Consider the following 22,142-nt stretch of genomic DNA (forward strand, 5'->3'; position numbering starts at 1 on the left):
GCTAACTGGTTGTAGTTATACACATGCTGTGTTCAAACAGTTAGCAATTTGGTCATTTCAGAGTTTCCTAGTTCAGACTAGCACATGAACGTGGCATAAGCTCCACTCTGGTTTCATTCCCAAGATATAACAACCCATTACCTAATTCAGAAAGTGATAACAAATAGTGTACATCACTATTATTTTAATACAGTTGAAATAAAAGCTAATCCAATACATTTGATTGACATTGAATACAATTTGTAGATACAGCTATTTTAACACTGACAATCTGGACTTTTAATTACATAAAAACAGACGTCTTTTAAACATCAACATACCTGAAAATATCATGATCTCACTGCAAGACAGTCCTTCAAAAATGCCTTGAGTCCAATGGCATTAGCAGAAGGCCAAACTGATTCAAGACCCGTGCGTACAACTAACAAGTTGTTCCTGCCACCTTTCTTTGCATTTACACTTCTTTCATTTTCACTTTCTTTACAACTTGAATTTTAAATTGTCTTTCAGGTGTTTTGCTAGCTTCATGCATGACAAACACTATTTTAGAAATCTTGTTTCATTTAGTTTATGATCTACATTGAATTCTAATTACACCACTAAAACATAACCAGCAGGTGGCTCTCTGAGTTAAAAAATATATTTGTAAAACTACAATCTTTTTTCCAATTCACTACCTCTATTTTCTAAACAAGGCTAAATAAGAGCCCCAAACCATATGCACAGCACATTATTACATGACAAGACAAATTCAAATAGAATTGTACAAGCACAATTGTTATATACAGTTGTCGAGAGTTGAACAAATAGGAAGTAGTGCTTTGGCTCGCTGACAAAGTTTCAGTGTGCCTGGTGATAGGGGTGATCGCCTCTGCACAGAGGTGTCACTCAAACTTCTTGAGGTGGTTGTAGAGGGACTGGACGTAGGTGAAGATACACATGGGGTCTGGTTTGTTACCCATCACCATCATATCCTCTACCTCTATGAGACGCACACAGTCAGCCTGCTCCCTAAAAGAGACAGAAGAGAAAAAAATAAAAATATAACCCACAATATTTAAAGGTTTCTAATACATATATATATTATAACACCGTATGCCACAGACTTGTCCCAGGATCTCCTCCTTGAGGTATTACCCCCCCCCCCCCCCCCCAACACACACATACACGCTTACTCTGCTGTGGTGAAGGCCACTTCAAAGTTGTGTTTGCGATTGGCAGGATTCAGTGTGTTGTAGTCAAACTCCAGGGGGAAGAAGGAGTGGACCAGGGCAGCAAATGCCATTCCATCACACCAGCTGGATGAGAAGTTCTGGATGTCTATGTTCTGATGGAGGAGAAAATGGTAGGAGCCAAATGCAGTGTTAATTCCATAGAAGACCAGTTAAAAACGTAAGCATTCCTATATATTGACTAACTTTAAGGGCCACATTTGCTGGTAAATCTTCCATTAACATAACACACTCCAAATATGAACAAAAGTTAATGGTATGTTAATATGGAGCCTCTTAAGCTGTCTAAAGCCCTGGGAAGAACTGAGATGGACAAATTGCTGGAAACCAGAAACAAATCTCACGTGTGCTAGCTAATATTTATCACATTGTGAAACAGTCTGTCACAAAGGACTAGGGCTTGACTCACCTGGTAGCTAAAAGTTTTGGATCGGCACCACTCCAGCAGCATTGCCTTGATGCTGCTGGCGCTGTTAAAACTCTGGGAGCGCTGCAGTTTGGGCTTGGAGCCTGCAGCCTTGGACCTGCAGAGTGGAACATAGAGGTGGTCAATTGTTTGTGGCTGTGTAGTTCACTTGGTAAGAACATGATTCTAGCAACACCAAGGTAATGAGTTCAATTCCCAAAGGAATTCTTTACACACACATTACAAATGTATGCACACACTATGCTTTAAGTCACTTTGGACAACAGTGTTTGTGTCTGACTTCTCACACAATGATAGTAATAATATACATGTAATAAAGGGTTGAGGGACATGTACAAATGTGATACAAGGGCCTGTTGGCTTTTATTGACACTCAAAACAAAGTACTGGGTTGATAGGAGTAGGGTTATGGTCTCAAAACCTAGGGTTCAGCATTTACTCAATAGGGAGTAATAGCTAGCTAAGTCAGGCAAGAGAGACAATGGGTGAAGTCAGGGTGACTGACTGTGCCTTTTGTACCTGTCACACTCAGAGGCCAAACCCTCAAACAGAGACCGTTTGCTCTGCATCCCGAGGTTGCGAGGCAGCGTTTGTGACCTCTGCAGTTTCCGCTCCCCACCACCCCCAAACTTGTCCAGCCCACCAAGCCTGTCCGGACCACCTAACTGGTTTGGACCGCCAAACTTGTTTGGACCACCAAATTTATTTGGACCGCCAAACTTGTCCAGGCTCCTAAAGATTATGTAAAAATGTACATCATTGAGCTTCTGAATAAATACTAAAATGCCAGGTTTACATGGTTGTGATTTACATGTATTTGAATAGTGTCTCATTTGATATGTTTTATAATTCGTCAAGGACTGACCTGTCTGTGCCAGGGGGTGGCACTTTTCTGGGGGGTAGGAGTTTTTCTGCACATCACACAGAGAGAGAGAAAGAGACAGACAGAGAGGAGGAGAGCGAGACAGAAAGAGAGAACAATGTTAACCTGACAATGAACAAAAGACTAAGAGAGGCAAAGGCAGACAACAAAACACACAATGAACAAAGATTCACAAAACACTTTACATAAAAACAAGCTTCTTAACAAAAAATAGGAAGTTCATAAGATAGTTTGTAAGTGCAAACTAACATTACTTAAGAATTCATTATTTTTTCTCACAAACCTCTCAAATATCTTCTAATGAACTTCTTAACTATCTTCTTAAGATGATTGTTGCTAGACAACCGGTCTAGCTAGCAATCTAAAAATGCTAGCATATTTATTACTGAGATGTTGTTGGGTTTAAAATAATCAATACTGAAAATTTCAGAGGAAGTTTGTGAGTGAATTAAACATGTTCAATTGGTTTCATTAGCTTATTCTCTCACTGCCCATAGTTTTTTAAGACTAGGGTTTAGCTATCTTGGAATTAAGAACATTTCCATGAAGAAATCCAGTAACTTTATTTTCAAGAATCTAATTTCCCCTGAACTTCTTGCTTAATGAGAAGCATAAGAAATAACGTAAGCACCTTATTAAGGAATAGCAACCTTTCATGAGTTCGTAGTTAAGGAAAAAATGACAATTAAGAAGATTTTGCAATTTCAGGCCCAGTTCCTAGTTTTACCTGTGGTTGCTGGGAAGCTCATGCTACGCGTTAGACCCGGGCTCACTGCCTTAACTGCAGGTGCTACTGTAAAAGAAAGAAAGAAGGGGAAAAAATGAAATAGAACTGGAGGTCAGACAAAGAAATGTGAAAGAACAAAGTTGGAAATGGAAAAGAGGAAAGAGATAGTAGGGAGAGAGTCATTGTGTCCCTTACCACGTTCACTACGTTTGAAAGGAAATTCTCCCGATGCTTTGGGTGTGGTATCCTCAAATACTGGTTGACTAGGTGTTTTGGGTGCAGGGGACGGAGATGGAGGGGCTGCAGGAGCCTTAGTTGGTGTTGCAGAAGATTGAGTTGGGGTGGCAGGGGGCTGAGTTGTGGCAGAAGGAGACCAAATTGGGGTCGCAGGAGCCCAAGTTGGGGTGGCATGGGACTGAGTTGGGGCAGCAGGAGCCCATGATGGGGGGGCAGGGGACTGATTTGGGGCAGGTGCAGTTGATAACTCTGGACTAGTTCTGCTCAAGGCACTGACAGGGGTATGAGGTGGGGCCAGAGATACAGAGATGTTTTCCTTCTGCACTGCATGACTGCTGACTGGTGACCTCACTTGCATTTGTTGTCCAGAAAAACTCTCTGATTGGGTGAGAATAGACAGAAGAGGAGAAAATGTTTGCTGGTAAAGTTTAGCTTGTATGCAAGATGTGATTTGAACTAGAGGGTGACATCCGGTCAGATGGATTGTGTCAACCAGATCTGAGTTCAAACAGTATTTGTTTTCTATCAAATACTTTAGCTGCACTTGATTGAGCTTGACTGCTGCAATGAAACCAATGGAATCATTGTACATTTGACATTCCAGGCCGGCTTAATCAACAAGTATTTGTATTTGAAAGAAAACAAGTACTATTTGAACCTGGCCAGGTGTCAATGAGAGTAGATGACAGACACAGATTCCCAATCTGGCAGAAATGACTACATGTTACAATCTAGGCCCACTGAAAGCAAAAAATATGATGTACCTGATCCTTGTGATAGGTCTGGAAGGGTAAATGTATGCATTGATACAGGGGTCTCTCTCTTCAATGCTGGTGCTGAAACAACCAAGACAAGTCAAAAACGTCAGCCATGGATATGTTCCTTCATTTACCTTTATTAATAATAAAGGTTGATTTTTCAAAACACATCTTAGGGGGACAGTTCACCCCAAAATTACTAGACTTTTGCACAAAATCCAAGGGTAAAGGTAGAGAGTCCAATCCATGTTCAACTCACCAGGACTAAACAGAGCATCAAGTGCTGTTTTGGGAGTGGTGACGTCAGCAATTGGATAGGCAGGAGACTTTGGTGTTGAAGCAGGAGATTTCCTGGCCAAAGCAGGAGATTGGGCTGATGGTTTGGGGCCCGTCGGGGAGTCGGTTTTGGTTATGGCAGTGCAGGGAAGATGTGGCTCGCCGAATGATGAGTCGTCTGATTTGTTAGGAGTGTACATACAATATGAGGATTACAAAAATATCCATAGCCTGCTTACAAGGTAAGTAAACAAATATGTAACATATAGCTAGCTATATTATATTACAGTTATTTTACTCACCAGATTTATACCAAACATCTGGTCTGGCTTTGGGTGAGGTGACACCTGCTAATAAATGACCGGGAGACTTGAGCTCCACTGAGGCTCGTCTGGGGCCAGTTGGTGACTCGGGACAAGTCCTGGTCATGGCACTGATGGGGAGATGAGGCTTGTGGTCCTCTGCCTCCTGACCACTGACTGAATGGGAGGTAGCAGACATGCATGAGAAAAGAGGTGTGTGTGTGTCAATTCAGTTTCAATTCAATTCCCTAATATAAATTGTTTTCTAAAATCTTGAATAGTAACTTAGAATTTTCAACTGAATTGACCCCAACACTGATGTGTGTTTAAACCTTGCTCTTTGTGATGTCCATTCTCCAACACAGCAGCAACATTTCTGTCTTCCGTTTTGTCAACACCTTTGTGACCCTATATAAAAGAGAAACAGAACACACTTAACTACGGCCCCACTACTACACAATAGGCACATTCTAAAAGAATACACAATAAATAAACTGTAAAACAAATGTAAGTTAAATCAGGAACAATAAATGATGTGGGCACGGGTCATGGCCCTGTTAAGAAATGTTATTATGATTTTTGCTAATGCATATGAATGGCAAACACACTTCCCGTGGTTACTTTTTTTATTGACATTGCTGTGAAAAGCAGGTGAAGGACTTTTGAATGCGTTGATGGGCTTCCCGCCTCTGCTTAGACTAGTCTGGTGGGAGTATCCAGGACGTATCCAGGACTGAGGCGGGGCTCACTCGAGACAGAGAGGGAATGCTGGTTGATAACAAGTGTGAATGAAAGCTTTATTAACTGGCCCAGTGAACTTGGCAGATGTTGCCTGGGCCAGCAAGCAGCCCTGATTGTCGAGCCCTGCAGTCTCTTTAGCTAATCCACTCCCTGTACTCCATGTCATTTGCCAAATAAAATGTCACCTGCTGGAGAAGACAGACTTTGGTCCCAGTTATCCCTCTTGCTCCCGCCTTGGGCTATAGTAATCAGTGTAATTTTGTAAATGCTGGATCTCTATGGCAAGATATATCACTCACTCAAGTTATGTCAAAATCTGGCCAGTGTTGTCCGAGATATGGTGTGTGACTTCCCGATTTCATAGTGGGGGACAACAAACTGGAAATTGCTACAGGCCCAAAATGGCACCAGGAACATAGCCTTAGAATCGAGCATTGCCTTAAATGGCCAGATGAGCAAATTGAAAACATGGTCCACCTTGTGGATGCAAACAAAAGTACAGCTTTAGGTCTTCTTTAACCCCCCAAGAACAAAAAAACAGAGCCATTTTGCCCCCCCCCAACATTGGACATTTGGTCTGGGAATGGTATTATTCCTATTCATCTCTGGGTCTCCATAAGTCCCAATTGTGACTGTAGTCTTTAGTGGCACTGGGGCCTAGCGAGTGGGTCTAACTGAGAGGTGTGGAGAGACAAGCCTTAAGTCCTGGAGCTATTTTGGATTTGTAATCAGTCACCCCAATGTCCCCCACTCCTCTTACATCCTAATATAGCCCCAAACAGGGCCTTCTGAGATCAGGGAGTTAGTAGTGGGACAGCCAAACTCTTCCAATGCTATCATTCAGTACCAGAACTCAATACTTCAGAGCCTTCTAGATTGGCAGTCGCACCCGCTATCCCCCATGGCTGCGACTGCCAGCGATAGAGCCACGATGAGAGCCCGGTCAAGTCATAGCAGAGGCTAGGGACACTAGAGACTAGGGATTAGCAGTAGAGATGATCTGTGTGCACGGCTCACATACCTACTGTATCATTGTTGCTCTCTATCTGTCTCACCCGGTCTGTTTCTCCATTTAAAAAAAATTCCCGCTCACTCGCTTTCTGAATCTATTTGACTTTTAGTCGAACTCTCCCTTTTTCCTCAGAAACACACAAAAACACATACAGATACAAACACACAGAGTCAAACAAACACAGTCAGGCACACATTTGCAGGAAATACAGGGTTAGGGTTACAGGGTACGTACACGCACACATTTTAAGATGTCATTTAGATCTACTTTTAACTATAAAGATGCTTTTAATTTATTTCCATTGTCCTCCAAGACTTGCTGAATCTCAGGATTACAGGACTATGGTTACAAGGGATATACACACGTACAGATGTAAGATCTTAATTTGATCCCTCTTTTGTTGCTGAGAATTTTTCTGCAGATGAGCTTTGTGATTTACATAAATTCACTGAAAACCTGCACTAACACATATTAACAGTATTGCACTTTTCACAAAGCCTAATTTTGACCAGCTAATCCGTAGGAACGCATTTCTGACGTAGTCAGGGTTGATGGGGGAACAGCCAGGTGACATCAGCGCTGTGGAATGTTGGCAGGGTGTGTGTTTCGAGAGGGGAACAGCTGGCAATCCAGCTCAGGGGATATTGACAGGGAGACGGAATTCTACTTTCGGAATTCTACTTTCCGTCCCGTCAGGAGGCTCAGCTCAGGACTGGGATTGGTTGGACGAAGCACTCCCTCATGTGCTGCTCTGAAGTGAAGAGATATGGAGACCCAGAATAGTTCCTTAAGGGCCTCCACCTGGTACTTGCTGCCCCAAGATAAATGTGTGTGTGTGTGTGTGTGTACCACTTGTAAGCCTAACCCTTTATTTCATTGTAGATCCAAATACAAATTCAAGTGTGTATGTGTATGTGTGTTCAGATACGTTAGGGGTGGAAGTCAAATAAGAATAACAACAATCCGTGTCAGACTATCACCTACCACCTATCATAATCCTACCAACCACTAATCCTATCATCGATCCAACAACCAAACCCTTTTCATTCTCCAAGAGCAGTTGATATGAAACACAAAAAATCCTGACCTGTAACCAGCAACAACCCAACATAGCCTCTCAGCTAGCACATAACATTCTGAGAACCATGTTTCTTAGAGCATGGTGAGAGCGTGGTTGTCCTATGGTTATTTTGCATACAACCTTCCCACAACTTTCCCACAAAGTTGCTTGGCTTTGGAACTTTCTCAGCACATTTAAAGGGATACTTCAGAATTTTGGCAGTGCCCTTTATTAACTTCCCCAGAGTCAGATGCTCATGGATACCAATTTTATGTCTCTTTGTGTAGTTTGAAGGAAGTTGCAAACTAGCACTAGCGCAATTGCTAACGAGTGTTAGCGCAATGACTGGAACTAGCAGATACCCATAGACTTCCAGTCATTGCGCTAACGCCAGTTAGCATTGGCTTTCTAAACTACAGTACCTCTAACTTACTCCATATTGGACACAAAGACACACAAATTGTATCCACAAATTCATCTGACTCTGGGGAACAAGATAAAGGGGCTCTCTTCTAAACTATCGAAGTATCCCTTTAAAAATAAACAGAACGTTTCCTAAAAGTTTGGTGGTTAAAAACATAGTTACTTTTAATTTAAATGTTGGTAGTGTTCTAGCAAACTTCTCCTACTGGTTTGATATTTGGAATTTTCTCAAATACAGTTGAAGTCAGAAGTTTACATACACATAAGCCAAATACATTTGAACTCAGTTTTTCACAATTCCTGACATGAGAGAGCCCCAGCAAAGAGTTAATCCCAGTAAAAATTCCCTGTTTTAGGTCAGTTAGGATCATCACTTTATTTTAAGAATGTGAAATGTCATAATAATAGTAGAGAGTATTATTTATTTCAGCTTTTATTTATTTCATCACATTCCCAGTGGGTCAGAAGTTTACATACACTCAATTAGTATTTGGTAGCATTGGCTTTAAATGGTTTAACTTGGGTCAAATGTTTTGGGTAGCCTTCCACAAGCTTCCCACAATAAGTTGAGTAAATTTTCGCCCATTCCTCCTGACAGAGCTGGTGTAACTGAGTCAGGTTTGTAGGCCTTCTTGCTCACACATACTTTTTCAGTTCTGCCCACAAATCTTCAATAGGATTGAGGTCAGGGCTTTGTGATGGCCACTCCAGTACCTTGGCTTTGTTGTCCTTAAGCCATTTTGCCACAACTTTGGAAGTATGCTTGGGGTCATTGTCCATTTGGAAGACCCATTTGCGACCAAGCTTTAACTTCCTGACTGATGTCTTGATGTTGCTTCAATATATCCACATAATTTTCCTTCCGCATGATGCTATCTATTTTGTGAAGTGCACCAGTCTCTCCTCAGCAAAGCACCCCCACAACATGATGCTGCCACCCACGTGCTTCACGGCTGGGATGGTGTTCTTCAGCTTGCAAGCCTCCCCCTTTTCATCCAAACATAACAATGGTCATTATGGCATAACAGTTCTATTTTGGTTTCATCAGACCAGAGGACATTCCTCCAAAAAATACAATTTTTGTCCCCATGTGCAGTTGCAAACCGTAGTCTGGCTTTTTTTAATGGCGGTTTTGGAGCAGTGGCTTCTTCCTTGCTGAGCGGCCTTTCAGACTCATTTTATTGTGGATATAGATACTTTTGTACCTGTTTCCTCCAGCAACTTCACAGGGTCCTTTGCTGTTGTTCTGGGATTGATTTGCACTTTTCGCACCAAAGTACATTCATCTTTAGGAGACAGAACGCGTCTCCTTCCTGAGCGGTATGACTGCTGCGTGGCCCCATGGTGTTTATACTTGCGTATTATTGTTTGTACAGATGAACATGGTATATTCAGGCATTTGGAAATTGCTCCCAAGGATGAACCAGACTTGTGGAGGTCTACAATTATTTCTTGGCTTGGCTGATTTCTTTTGATTTTCCCATGATGTCAAGCAAAGAGGCTCTGAGTTTGAAGGTAGGCCTTGACATACATCCACAGGTACACCTCCAATTGACTCAAATGATGTCAATTAGCCTATCAGAAGCTTCTAAAGCCATGACATAATTTTCTGTAATTTTCCAAGCTGTTTAAAGGCACTGTCAACTTAGTTTATGTAAACTTCTGACCCACTGGAATTGTGATACAGTGAATTATAAGTGAAATAATCTGTCTGTAAAAAATGTTGGAAAAATGACTTGTGTCATGCACAAAGTAGATGTCCTAACCGACTTGCCAAAACTATAGTTTGTTAACAAGATATTTGTGAAGTGGTTGAAAAACAAGTTTTAATGACTCCAACCTAAGTGTATGTAAACCTCCAACTTCAACTGTACATTCCATTCTCACCCTCAACAAAACTCTCTCTATCCTCCATCTTAAATGTGTTCAGGTGTGCCCGCTAATTGGCCACACCTGATCTTAATGAGTGCTTGTTTCCTTTGAAATGGGGTCTGTTTGAATAGACTAAAATGAACAGATTTGTATGCTTAAAAAACGTGGCATGCCAGCTCCATCCTGGTGGTGTAGTGGACTAATTCCATGGAGAGACAACAGAAGATTATAGGTTTGATTCTCACTGATGCAATGTCACAATAAAATATGTTTGCATGATTAATGCCTAAGGAAATGAATTTCCATGTGTCCTATCTGTGCTTTGAGTTTAAAAATGTTTACCCAAAATACGCACTTGTGAAGGTGCTGGGAAGGGTGGAGAGGGTTGCTGCTATGTCTGTCTCCTATTCCAGCCTTTCTCTCCTCTCTCTCTGTTTCTATACATCCAGAGTTGCAGTTATGGGAAGTTATGTTTGCTAGGACTTTGTGGTGCTATTAAAATCTGTCCTGAACCAAGACTAGAAATTATACTTTCAGGTGAAACACACACACACACACACACAACACACACACACACACACACACACACACACACACACACACACACACAGCTGAGGACTCAAACTAGCTTGGCGTTGGATATAAAAAGTGAGGCCTGTTTTAAAAGTTGATGGGAGGTTTAAAGCTCCACACGGAGCTGTCTGGACCAGGGGGGTACAGAGCGGTCCCAAAGAGCTCCAACCCAAATGTCCAGGACCAGAGCCATCAATCAGACCTGCCCTGCCAAAAATACATGTGCCCTTTTGCGAGGACGGAAGGAGCGGAGAGAGGGGAATGGAGGAGCAGATAGCACTGACTGGCCTCTTGGCTTAACCGAAAAACACACAGACAGATTTAAATCTTTGGATTCAATGAGAGATTAGAAGTAGTGTACGAGCATCCAGTTAGTTCAATGTGCACTACAGGGTACAAAAAGTACACTTAAAAATAGCCACGAAAGAAAAATAGATACCCTTACACAGTCTGAATAAATAATAAAACTGTGGGAGCATTCATGTGTGTACAAGTACAGTATCTTCTTTCAACGGGAGGTACCTAATGACACACAGACCGTCAGGCAGACTGTAAGAGGTCCTCTGGATGTCATGTTCATGGTCCCACTGGAGGAACCACCAGCAGAGATGCTACATTGAATGTGTAGAATTTGGGTGTCTGCAAAAATGTGTATGTGTGTTATTTTTTTATTTAAATACTTATAATCTGTGTATTTGAGAATTTTCAAATGATGTGGCCCGAATCAACTAGTTATATTTGATGTACAGTGTATGTGAAAGTATTTTCAAAATAATTTCCTATAAATAGCCTACTATTTGAAAGTATTTTGAAATACTTATTTCTATTTCAAATACATTATTTCAAACACCGAAACCACTTGGGTTAAATGTATGGGAGTGTATTTGGGTATTCTCAAATACATACCTTTACTTTCCAAGTGTATTTCCAAATACATTCCACTACTTGTATTTTCTGGTGTGTGTGTGTGTGTATACCACAGGAGGTTGGTGGCACCCTAATATTATAATATATATGTTTTTATATTTTTTTATTTAACTAGGCAAGTCAGTTAATAACAACAAATTCTTATTTTCAATGACAGCATAGGAACAGTGGGTTAACTGCCTTGTTCTGGGGAAGAACGACAGATTTTTACCTTGTCAACTCTGGGATTTGATCTTGCAACTTTTTGGTTACTAGTCCAATGCTCTAACTACTAGGCTACCTGCCGCCCCTAACAGGAAGGATGGGCTCGTGGTAATGGCTGGAGTGGAATAAGTGGAATGGTATCAAATACATCCAACACGTGGTTTCCATGTGTTGGATGCCATTCCACTCACTACGTTCCAGCCATTATTATGAGCCGTCCTCCCCACAGCAGCCTCCTGTGGTGTACACATAGACGCTTGAATTCGTTTTTTGGAGTGTCTCCAAATGCAAAAAGTGACATGTTTAAAGAAGGTCATTCGGGTGGAGGATGGGCAGCTTGCCCTTGTCCCATTACTGCCTACTGTAGATACACACAGCTTCACACCATTGAATTTATTAGTACTACACTAAGCCAGGAGCTTTAAAATGAATGACCAGGGGCAACACAGCACTTTCCCCACTGAGAGAGACAACAGATTTACAACTTAGCACTGTCTCAATCTCTCTCTCTCTCTTTCTCTCTCTCTCTCTCTCTCTCTCACACACACACACACACACACACACACACACACACACACACACACACACACACACACACACACACACACACACACACACACACACACACACACACACACACACACACGCACACACGAACACACGAAAGGCTTTCAATTTTCCCAGATGACATTCCCTTGCATTCTACTAAATGATACTAAATGGGACAATATCTTCTCCAGTAACAAGGCAATACTCACATTAACCATGTTGTCCTCCATGGGCTCTCTGCTGGAGAGATTGGCTGATGTGGAACTAGAGGCGCCAGAACCAGAAGACCCAGAACCAAGACCAGAAGAACCAGACTCTGACGGTCCATTGGGGACCATGGTGGAGGGACTCCCGTGGCTCCTGTTCACCATCCCCTGGGACGAAGTCATGGGGATCTGTCCCCTACTGTCCCTGTCCTCCAGGGCGCTCCTGTCCACCCCTTTCCCTGTCAGACCCTCCACCAGGCGGGCCAGCGCCTCCAGCTGACTCCGGAGCTGCAGGTTCTCCTGCGTCAGCCGTTGCACTGCCTCGGCCAGGGGCCCTTGGGCTTGACATGCCTCATCCACCCGCCGCTCCACGCCCCGCTTGAAGGCACTCACGTCCACGTGCACCTCGCGCACCGCCGCCGCCAGCGTGACCTCGAAGCGACCCAGTGCCTCACACACCGTCTCGTCGCATGTGGCATCCCCGGCTGCCGACACGGTTGTAGGAGCGGCATCCATGTCCCCACTGGCAACAGACACCCTCAGCTTAGAGGAAATGGAGCGGTGCATATGTTTAATGGACGATGGCGGCGGCTCTACTGTTCTTTCCTCTTCTTCTCCTTCTCTCCCCGTTTCTCCTGCCTGGGCGACTGAGAGGAGGTGATGAGGGAGGGATTGATCTTTCTCTGATACCACAGAGAGGACTTAGAAGGGGGGAGTTTTAGAAGGTGCTCTATAACTGTTTCCCAGTACAGTTAAAATAGTTTTCAAGGAGGACTGTGCTGGAAAATAGATTCCTAAGCAGCCAAGTCAATTAACTCCACAGAGGTCTTTCAGTCTCGACACAGTCAGATTCTCTCACTTCCACAGAGGACAAGAGCTATTATTCCTAGGCTCTGTGGTTCTGTTCAAAAAGAGAGATGCAAAATTATACCCTTCAAAATCAAGTTGTCAAGTTGTCAAAATCAATTTGTCAACTGTCATACTGTGGAGGTTATGGAAAATTTGAGGAGGTAGACATATCAAACAAACCTTTTGAAGAGTCCTGCTGAGGGAGCAGTCCAGTAGTGTAATCCAGTCCCCATGTGTGTATGTTTATATAAGTGTGTGTATGTGTATGTTTGTTTGTTTGTGTGGATTTCATCCACACACCTCTAAAGTAATGTCATGAGAATTACTTTATTGTGTGTGTTCTGTATGCTGTGCAGCTCTGCTTTAAACCACCAGCCTTGTGAGTAGGTTCATCTCTGTATTAGGGGAATAAGCAGGAGGAGGGAGTAAAAGGGGAGGGTACAGACTTCATGCAGGACTCCTCCTCCCTCCCTCCCACCCTGATGTGGGCCCAACTTGTGCTGGAGTTAAAAGTAAGTGTGTGTGTGTGTGTGTGTCAGTGGAGGCTGGTGGGAGGAGCTATAGGAGGACAGGCTCATTGTAATGGCTGGAATGGAATAAATGGAATGGTATCAAGCGGTATCAAACCATGTTTGACTCCATTCAATCAATTCCATTCCATCCATTACAATGAGCCCATCCTCCTATAAATCCTCCCACCAACCTCCACTGGTGTGTGTGTGTGTGTAGGAGAGAGAAGATTACATCACCTAAGTATGAACGATACAGGAAAAGGGAATGCATTGGGAGATTAGAGAATGACAAGCCTGAACGAGTGATTTCATATGACTAATATAGCTAGTGACTGTATAGTTAGTAAATGTATAGCTAGGGACTGTATAGTTAGAAACTGTATAGCTAGGGACTGTATAGTTAGTAACTGTATAGCGAGGGACTGTATAGTTAGTAACTGTAAATAGCTAGGGACTGTATAGTTAGTAACTGTATAGCTAGGGACTGTATAGATAGTAACTGTATAGCTAGGGACTGTATAGCTAGTGACTGTATAGTTAGTAACTGTATAGCTAGGGACTGTATAGTTAGTAACTGTATAGCTAGGGACTGTATAGTTAGTAACTGAATATAGCCAGGGACTGTATAGTTAGCAACTGTATAGCTAGGGACTGTATAGCTAGGGACTGTATAGCTAGGGACAGTATAGCTAGTGACTGTATAGTTAGTAACTGTATAGCTAGGGACAGTATAGCTAGGGACTGTATAGTTAGTAACTGTATAGCTAGGGACAGTATAGTTAGTAACTGTATAGCTAGTGACTGTATAGTTAGTAACTGTATAGTTAGTGACTGTATAGCCAGGGACTGTATAGTTAATAACTGTATAGTTAGTGACTGTATAGCCAGGGACTGTATAGTTAATAACTGTATAGTTAGGGACTGTATAGTTAGTAACTGTATAGTTAGGGACTGTATAGTTAGCAACTGTATAGCTAGGGACAGTATAGCTAGTGACTGTATAGTTAGTAACTGTATAGCTAGGGACTGTATAGTTAGTAACTGTATAGCGAGGGACTGTATAGTTAGTAACTGTAAATAGCTAGGGACTGTATAGTTAGTAACTGTATAGCTAGGGACTGTATAGTTAGTAACTGTATAGCAGTATAGCTAGGGACTGTATAGTATAGTTAGTAACTGTATAGTTAGTAACTGTATAGTGACTGTATAGTTAGTAACTGTATAGTTAGTGACTGTATAGCCAGGGACTGTATAGTTAATAACTGTATAGTTAGTGACTGTATAGCCAGGGACTGTATAGTTAATAACTGTATAGTTAGGGACTGCATAGTTAGTAACTGTATAGTTAGGGACTGTATAGTTAGCAACTGTATAGCTAGGGACAGTATAGCTAGTGACTGTATAGTTAGTAACTGTATAGCTAGGGACTGTATAGTTAGTAACTGTATAGCGAGAGACTGTATAGTTAGTAACTGTAAATAGCTAGGGACTGTATAGTTAGTAACTGTATAGTTAGTAACTGTATAGCTAGGGACTGTATAGTTAGTAACTGTATAGCGAGGGACTGTATAGTTAGTAACTGTAAATAGCTAGGGACTGTATAGTTAGTAACTGTATAGCTAGGGACTGTATAGTTAGTAACTGTATAGCGAGGGACTGTATAGTTAGTAACTGTAAATAGCTAGGGACTGTATAGTTAGTAACTGTATAGCTAGGGACTGTATAGATAGTAACTGTATAGCTAGGGACTGTATAGCTAGTGACTGTATAGTTAGTAACTGTATAGCTAGGGACTGTATAGTTAGTAACTGTATAGCTAGGGACTGTATTGTTAGTAACTGTATATAGCCAGGGACTGTATAGTTAGCAACTGTATAGCTAGGGACTGTATAGCTAGGGACTGTATAGCTAGGGACAGTATAGCTAGTGACTGTATAGTTAGTAACTGTATAGCTAGGGACAGTATAGTTAGTAACTGTATAGCTAGTGACTGTATAGTTAGTAACTGTATAGTTAGTGACTGTATAGCCAGGGACTGTATAGTTAGTAACTGTATAGTTAGTGACTGTATAGACAGGGACTGTATAGTTAATAACTGTATAGTTAGGGACTGTATAGTTAGTAACTGTATATTTAGGGACTGTATAGTTAGCAACTGTATAGCTAGGGACTGTATAGCTAGGGACAGTATAGCTAGTGACTGTATAGTTAGTAACTGTATAGCTAGGGACAGTAGAGCTAGTGACTGTATAGTTAGTAACTGTATAGCTAGGGACAGTATAGCTAGGGACTGTAAAGTTAGTAACTGTATTGCTAGGGACTGTATAGTAAGTAACTGTATAGTTAGGGACTGTATAGTTAGTAACTGTATAGCGAGGGACTGTATAGTTAGTAACTGTAAATAGCTAGGGACTGTATAGTTAGTAACTGTATAGCTAGGGACTGTATAGATAGTAACTGTATAGCTAGGGACTGTATAGCTAGTGACTGTATAGTTAGTAACTGTATAGCTAGGGACTGTATAGTTAGTAACTGTATAGCTAGGGACTGTATAGTTAGTAACTGTATATAGCCAGGGACTGTATAGTTAGCAACTGTATAGCTAGGGACTGTATAGCTAGGGACTGTATAGCTAGTGAGTATAGCTAACTGTATAGGACTGTATAGCTAGGGACAGTATAGCTAGTGACTGTATAGATAGTAACTGTATAGCTAGGAACAGTATAGTTAGGGACTGTATAGTTAGTAACTGTATAGCTAGGGACTGTATAGTTAGTAACTGTATAGTTAGGGACTGTATAGTTAGTAACTGTATAGCTAGTGACACTATAGTTAGTAACTGTATAGTTAGTAACTGTATATAGCCAGGGACTGTATAGTTAGCAACTGTATAGCTAGGGACTGTATAGCTAGGGACTGTATAGCTAGTGACTGTAAAGTAGTAACTGTATAGTTAGGGACAGTATAGCTAGTGACTGTATAGGTAGTAACTGTATAGCTAGGGACAGTATAGCTAGGGACTGTATAGTTTGGAACTGTATAGCTAGGGACTGTATAGTTAGTAACTGTATAGTTAGGGAGTGTATATCGTATAGGGACTGTGTAGTTAGTAACTGTATAGTTAGTAACTGTATAGCTGGGAACTGTAAAATTAGTAACTGTATAGCGAGGAGTGTATAGTTAGGGACTGTATAGTTAGTAACTGTATAAACTTAGTAACTGTATAGTTAGTAACTGTATAGCTAGGGACTGTATAGTTAGGGACTGTATCGTTAGGGACTGTATAGTTAGTAACTGTATAGCTAGGGACTGCAAAGTTAGTAACTGTATAGTTAGTAACTGTACATTGCCAGGGACTGGATAGTTAGTAACTGTATAGCTAGTAACTGTATAGTTCGTAACTGTATAGCTAGGAACTGTACAGTTAGGAACTGTATAGCTAGGAACTGTATAGTTAGTAACTGTATAGCTAGGAACGGTATAGTTAGTAACTGTATAGTTAGTAACTGTATAGTTAGTAACTGTATAGCTAGGAACTGTATAGTTAGTAACAATATAGCTTGGAACTGTATAGTTAGTAACTGTATAGCTAGTAACTGTATATAGCCAGGGACTGTATAGTGAGTAACTGTATATAGCTAGGGAGTGTATAGTTAGGGACTGTATCATTAGGGACTGTATCATTAGGGACTGTATATTTAGTGACTGTATAGCTAGGGACTGTATACTGTATAGTAACTGTTAGTAACTGTATAGCTAGGGACTGTATAGTTAGTAACTGTATAGCTAGGGACTGTATAGTTAGTAACTGTATATAGCCAGGGACTGTATAGTTAGTAACTGTATAGCTAGGGACTGTATAGCTAGTTAGGACTGTATAGCTAGGGACTGTATAGCTAGTGACTGTATAGTTAGTAACTGTATAGCTAGGGACTGTATAGTTAGTAACTGTATAGCTAGTGACTGTATAGTTAGTAACTGTATAGTTAGTGACTGTATAGCTAGGGACTGTATAGTTAGTAACTGTATAGTTAGTGACTGTATAGTTAGACTGTATAGGGACTGTATAGTTAGGGACTGTATAGTTAGTAACTGTATATTTAGGGACTGTATAGTTAGCAACTGTATAGCTAGGGACTGTATAGCTAGGGACAGTATAGCTAGTGACTGTATAGTTAGTAACTGTATAGCTAGGGACTGTATAGTTAGTAACTGTATAGTTAGGGACTGTATAGTTAGTAACTGTATAGTTAGGGACTGTATAGTTAGTAACTGTATAGCTAGTGACACTATAGTTAGTAACTGTATAGTTAGTAACTGTATATAGCCAGGGACTGTATAGTTAGCAACTGTATAGCTAGGGACTGTATAGCTAGGGACTGTATAGCTAGTGACTGTAAAGTCAGTAACTGTATAGCTAGGGACAGTATAGCTAGTGACTGTATAGGTAGTAACTGTATAGCTAGGGACAGTATAGCTAGGGACTGTATAGTTTGGAACTGTATAGCTAGGGACTGTATAGGTAGTAACTGTATAGTTAGGGAGTGTATATCGTCAGGGACTGTGTAGTTAGTAACTGTATAGTTAGTAACTGTATAGCTGGGAACTGTAAAATTAGTAACTGTATAGCGAGGGAGTGTATAGTTAGGGACTGTATAGTTAGTAACTGTATATAGTTAGTAACTGTATAGTTAGTAACTGTATAGCAAGGGACTGTATAGTTAGTAAATGTATAGTTAGGGACTGTAAAGTTAGTAAATGTATAGCTAGTGACTGTATAGTTTGTTCCTGTATAGTTAGTAACTGTATAGTTAGTGACTGTATAGCCAGGGACTGTATAGTTAGTAACTGTATAGATAGGGACTGTATAGATAGTAACTGTATAGTTAGGGACTCTATATAGTCAGGGACTGTGTAGTTAGTAACTGTATAGTTAGTAACTGTATAGCTGGGGACTGTATAATTAGTAACTGTATAGCTGGGGAGTGTATAGTTAGGGACTGTATAGTTAGTAACTGTATAAACTTAGTAACTGTACAGTTAGTAACTGTATAGCTAGGGACTGTATAGTTAGGGACTGTATCGTTAGGGACTGTATAGTTAGCGACTGTATAGCTAGGGACTGCAAAGTTAGTAACTGTATAGTTAGTAACTGTACATTGCCAGGGACTGGATAGTTAGTAACTGTATAGCTAGTAACTGTATAGTTCGTAACTGTATAGCTAGGAACTGTACAGTTAGGAACTGTATAGCTAGGAACTGTATAGTTAGTAACTGTATAGCTAGGAACGGTATAGTTAGTAACTGTATAGTTAGTAACTGTATAGTTAGTAACTGTATAGCTAGGAACTGTATAGTTAGTAACAATATAGCTTGGAACTGTATAGTTAGTAACTGTATAGCTAGTAACTGTATATAGCCAGGGACTGTATAGTGAGTAACTGTATATAGCTAGGGAGTGTATAGTTAGGGACTGTATCATTAGGGACTGTATATTTAGTGACTGTATAGCTAGGGACTGTATAGTTAGTAACTGTATAGCTAGGGACTGTATAGTTAGTAACTGTATAGCTAGGGACTGTATTGTTAGTAACTGTATATAGCCAGGGACTGTATAGTTAGCAACTGTATAGCTAGTGACTGTATAGTTAGTAACTGTATAGTTAGTGACTGTATAGCTAGGGACTGTATTGTTAGTAACTGTATATAGCCAGGGACTGTATAGTTAGCAACTGTATAGCTAGTGACTGTATAGTTAGTAACTGTATAGTTAGTGACTGTATAGCCAGGGACTGTATAGTTAGTAACTGTATAGTTAGTGACTGTATAGACAGGGACTGTATAGTTAGGGACTGTATAGTTAGTAACTGTATATTTAGGGACTGTATAGTTAGCAACTGTATAGCTAGGGACTGTATAGCTAGGGACAGTATAGCTAGTGACTGTATAGTTAGTAACTGTATAGCTAGGGACAGTAGAGCTAGTGACTGTATAGTTAGTAACTGTATAGCTAGGGACAGTATAGCTAGGGACTGTAAAGTTAGTAACTGTATTGCTAGGGACTGTATAGTAAGTAACTGTATAGTTAGGGACTGTACAGTTAGTAACTGTATAGTTAGGGACTGTATAGTTAGTACCTATATAGCTAGTGACTGTGTAGTTAGTAACTGTATAGTTAGTAACTGTATAGTTAGGAACTGTATAGCTAGGGACTGTATAGTTAGTAACTGAATAGCTAGGGACTGTGTAGCTAGTGACTATATAGTTAGTAACTGCATAGCTAGGGACTGTATAGTTAGTAACTGTATATAGCCAGGGACTGTATAGTTAGAAACTGTATAGCTAGGGACTGTATAGCTAGGGACTGTATAGCTAGTGACTGTAAAGGGACTGTATAGCTAGGGACAGTATAGCTAGTGACTGTATAGATAGTAACTGTATAGCTAGGAACAGTATAGTTAGGGACTGTATAGTTAGTAACTGTATAGCTAGGGACTGTATAGTTAGTAACTGTATAGTTAGGGACTGTATAGTTAGTAACTGTATAGCTAGTGACACTATAGTTAGTAACTGTATAGTTAGTAACTGTATATAGCCAGGGACTGTATAGTTAGCAACTGTATAGCTAGGGACTGTATAGCTAGGGACTGTATAGCTAGTGACTGTAAAGTCAGTAACTGTATAGCTAGGGACAGTATAGCTAGTGACTGTATAGGTAGTAACTGTATAGCTAGGGACAGTATAGCTAGGGACTGTATAGTTTGGAACTGTATAGCTAGGGACTGTATAGGTAGTAACTGTATAGTTAGGGAGTGTATATCGTCAGGGACTGTGTAGTTAGTAACTGTATAGTTAGTAACTGTATAGCTGGGAACTGTAAAATTAGTAACTGTATAGCGAGGGAGTGTATAGTTAGGGACTGTATAGTTAGTAACTGTATATAGTTAGTAACTGTATAGTTAGTAACTGTATTAGGGACTGTATAGTTAGTAAATGTATAGTTAGGGACTGTAAAGTTAGTAAATGTATAGCTAGTGACTGTATAGTTTGTTCCTGTATAGTTAGTAACTGTATAGTTAGTGACTGTATAGCCAGGGACTGTATAGTTAGTAACTGTATAGATAGTAACTGTATAGTTAGGGACTCTATATAGTCAGGGACTGTGTAGTTAGTAACTGTATAGTTAGTAACTGTATAGCTGGGGACTGTATAATTAGTAACTGTATAGCTAGGGAGTGTATAGTTAGGGACTGTATAGTTAGTAACTGTATAAACTTAGTAACTGTATAGTTAGTAACTGTATAGCTAGGGACTGTATAGTTAGGGACTGTATCGTTAGGGACTGTATAGTTAGCGACTGTATAGCTAGGGACTGGAAAGTTAGTTACTGTATAGTTAGTAACTGTACATTGCCAGGGACTGGATAGTTAGTAACTGTATAGCTAGTAACTGTATAGTTAGTAACTGTATAGCTAGGAACTGTACAGTTAGGAACTGTATAGCTAGGAACTGTATAGTTAGTAACTGTATAGCTAGGAACGATATAGTTAGTAACTGTATAGTTAGTAACTGTATAGCTAGGAACAGTATAGTTAGTAACTGTATAGCTAGTAACTGTATATAGCCAGGGACTGTATAGTGAGTAACTGTATATAGCGAGGGACTGTATCGTTAGGGACTGTATATTTAGTGACTGTATAGCTAGGGACTGTATAGTTATTAACTGTATATTCCAGGGACTGTATATTTAGTAACTGAATAGTTAGTAACTCTATAGTTAGTAACTGTATAGCTAGGAACTGTATAGTTAGTAACTGTATAGCTAGTAACTGTATATAGCCAGGGACTGTATAGTTAGTAACTGTATACTTAGTAACTGTATAGCTAGGAACTGTATAGTTGTAACTGTATAGCTAGGAACTGTATATAGTAGGGACTGTATAGTTAGTAACTGTATAGTTAGTAACTGTATAGCTAGGAACTGTATAGTTAGTAACAGTATAGCTAGGAACTGTATAGTTAGTAACTGTATAGCTAGTAACTGTATATAGCCAGGGACTGTATAGTGAGTAACTGTATATAGCTAGGGAGTGTATAGTTATGGACTGTATCGTTAGGGACTGTATATTTTGTGACTGTATAGCTGTATTAGGGACTGTATAGTTATTAACTGTATATAGCCAGGGACTGTATAGTTAGTAACTGTATATCTAGGAACTGTATAGTTAGTAACTGTATAGTTAGTAACTGTATATAGCCAGGGACTGTATAGTTAGTAACTGTATAGCTAGGAACTGTATAGTTAGTAACTGTATAGCTAGGAACTGTATAGTTAGTAACAGTATAGCTAGGAACTGTATAGTTAGTAACTG

General features: G+C 40.4%; 1 protein-coding gene across 2 annotated transcripts; it reads right to left on the bottom strand.

Moving 5' to 3' along the window:
* Positions 1–214: 214 nt before the first annotated feature.
* On the bottom strand, positions 215–13,640 carry LOC135550870 (smoothelin-like protein 2). Of its 2 annotated transcripts, XM_064982056.1 has the most exons (13): positions 13,439–13,640; positions 12,413–13,310; positions 5,175–5,250; positions 4,843–5,019; positions 4,524–4,718; positions 4,271–4,342; positions 3,465–3,884; positions 3,270–3,335; positions 2,525–2,570; positions 2,179–2,391; positions 1,642–1,756; positions 1,176–1,327; positions 215–1,011 (listed from the first exon to the last, which is right to left on the bottom strand). In XM_064982056.1, the coding sequence occupies exons 2-13, from the start codon at positions 12,974–12,976 to the stop codon at positions 885–887; spliced, it is 2,223 nt and encodes a 740-aa protein (XP_064838128.1). In that variant the 5' UTR covers positions 12,977–13,310; positions 13,439–13,640; the 3' UTR covers positions 215–884. The 2 variants fall into 2 exon arrangements, with proteins under 2 accessions (XP_064838128.1, XP_064838129.1); XM_064982057.1 differs by lacking the exon at positions 3,465–3,884.
* Between the last annotated feature and the right edge of the window lie 8,502 nt (positions 13,641–22,142).

This window comes from Oncorhynchus masou, chromosome 12, assembly GCF_036934945.1.
Source record: "Oncorhynchus masou masou isolate Uvic2021 chromosome 12, UVic_Omas_1.1, whole genome shotgun sequence".
NCBI lineage: Eukaryota > Metazoa > Chordata > Actinopteri > Salmoniformes > Salmonidae > Oncorhynchus > Oncorhynchus masou.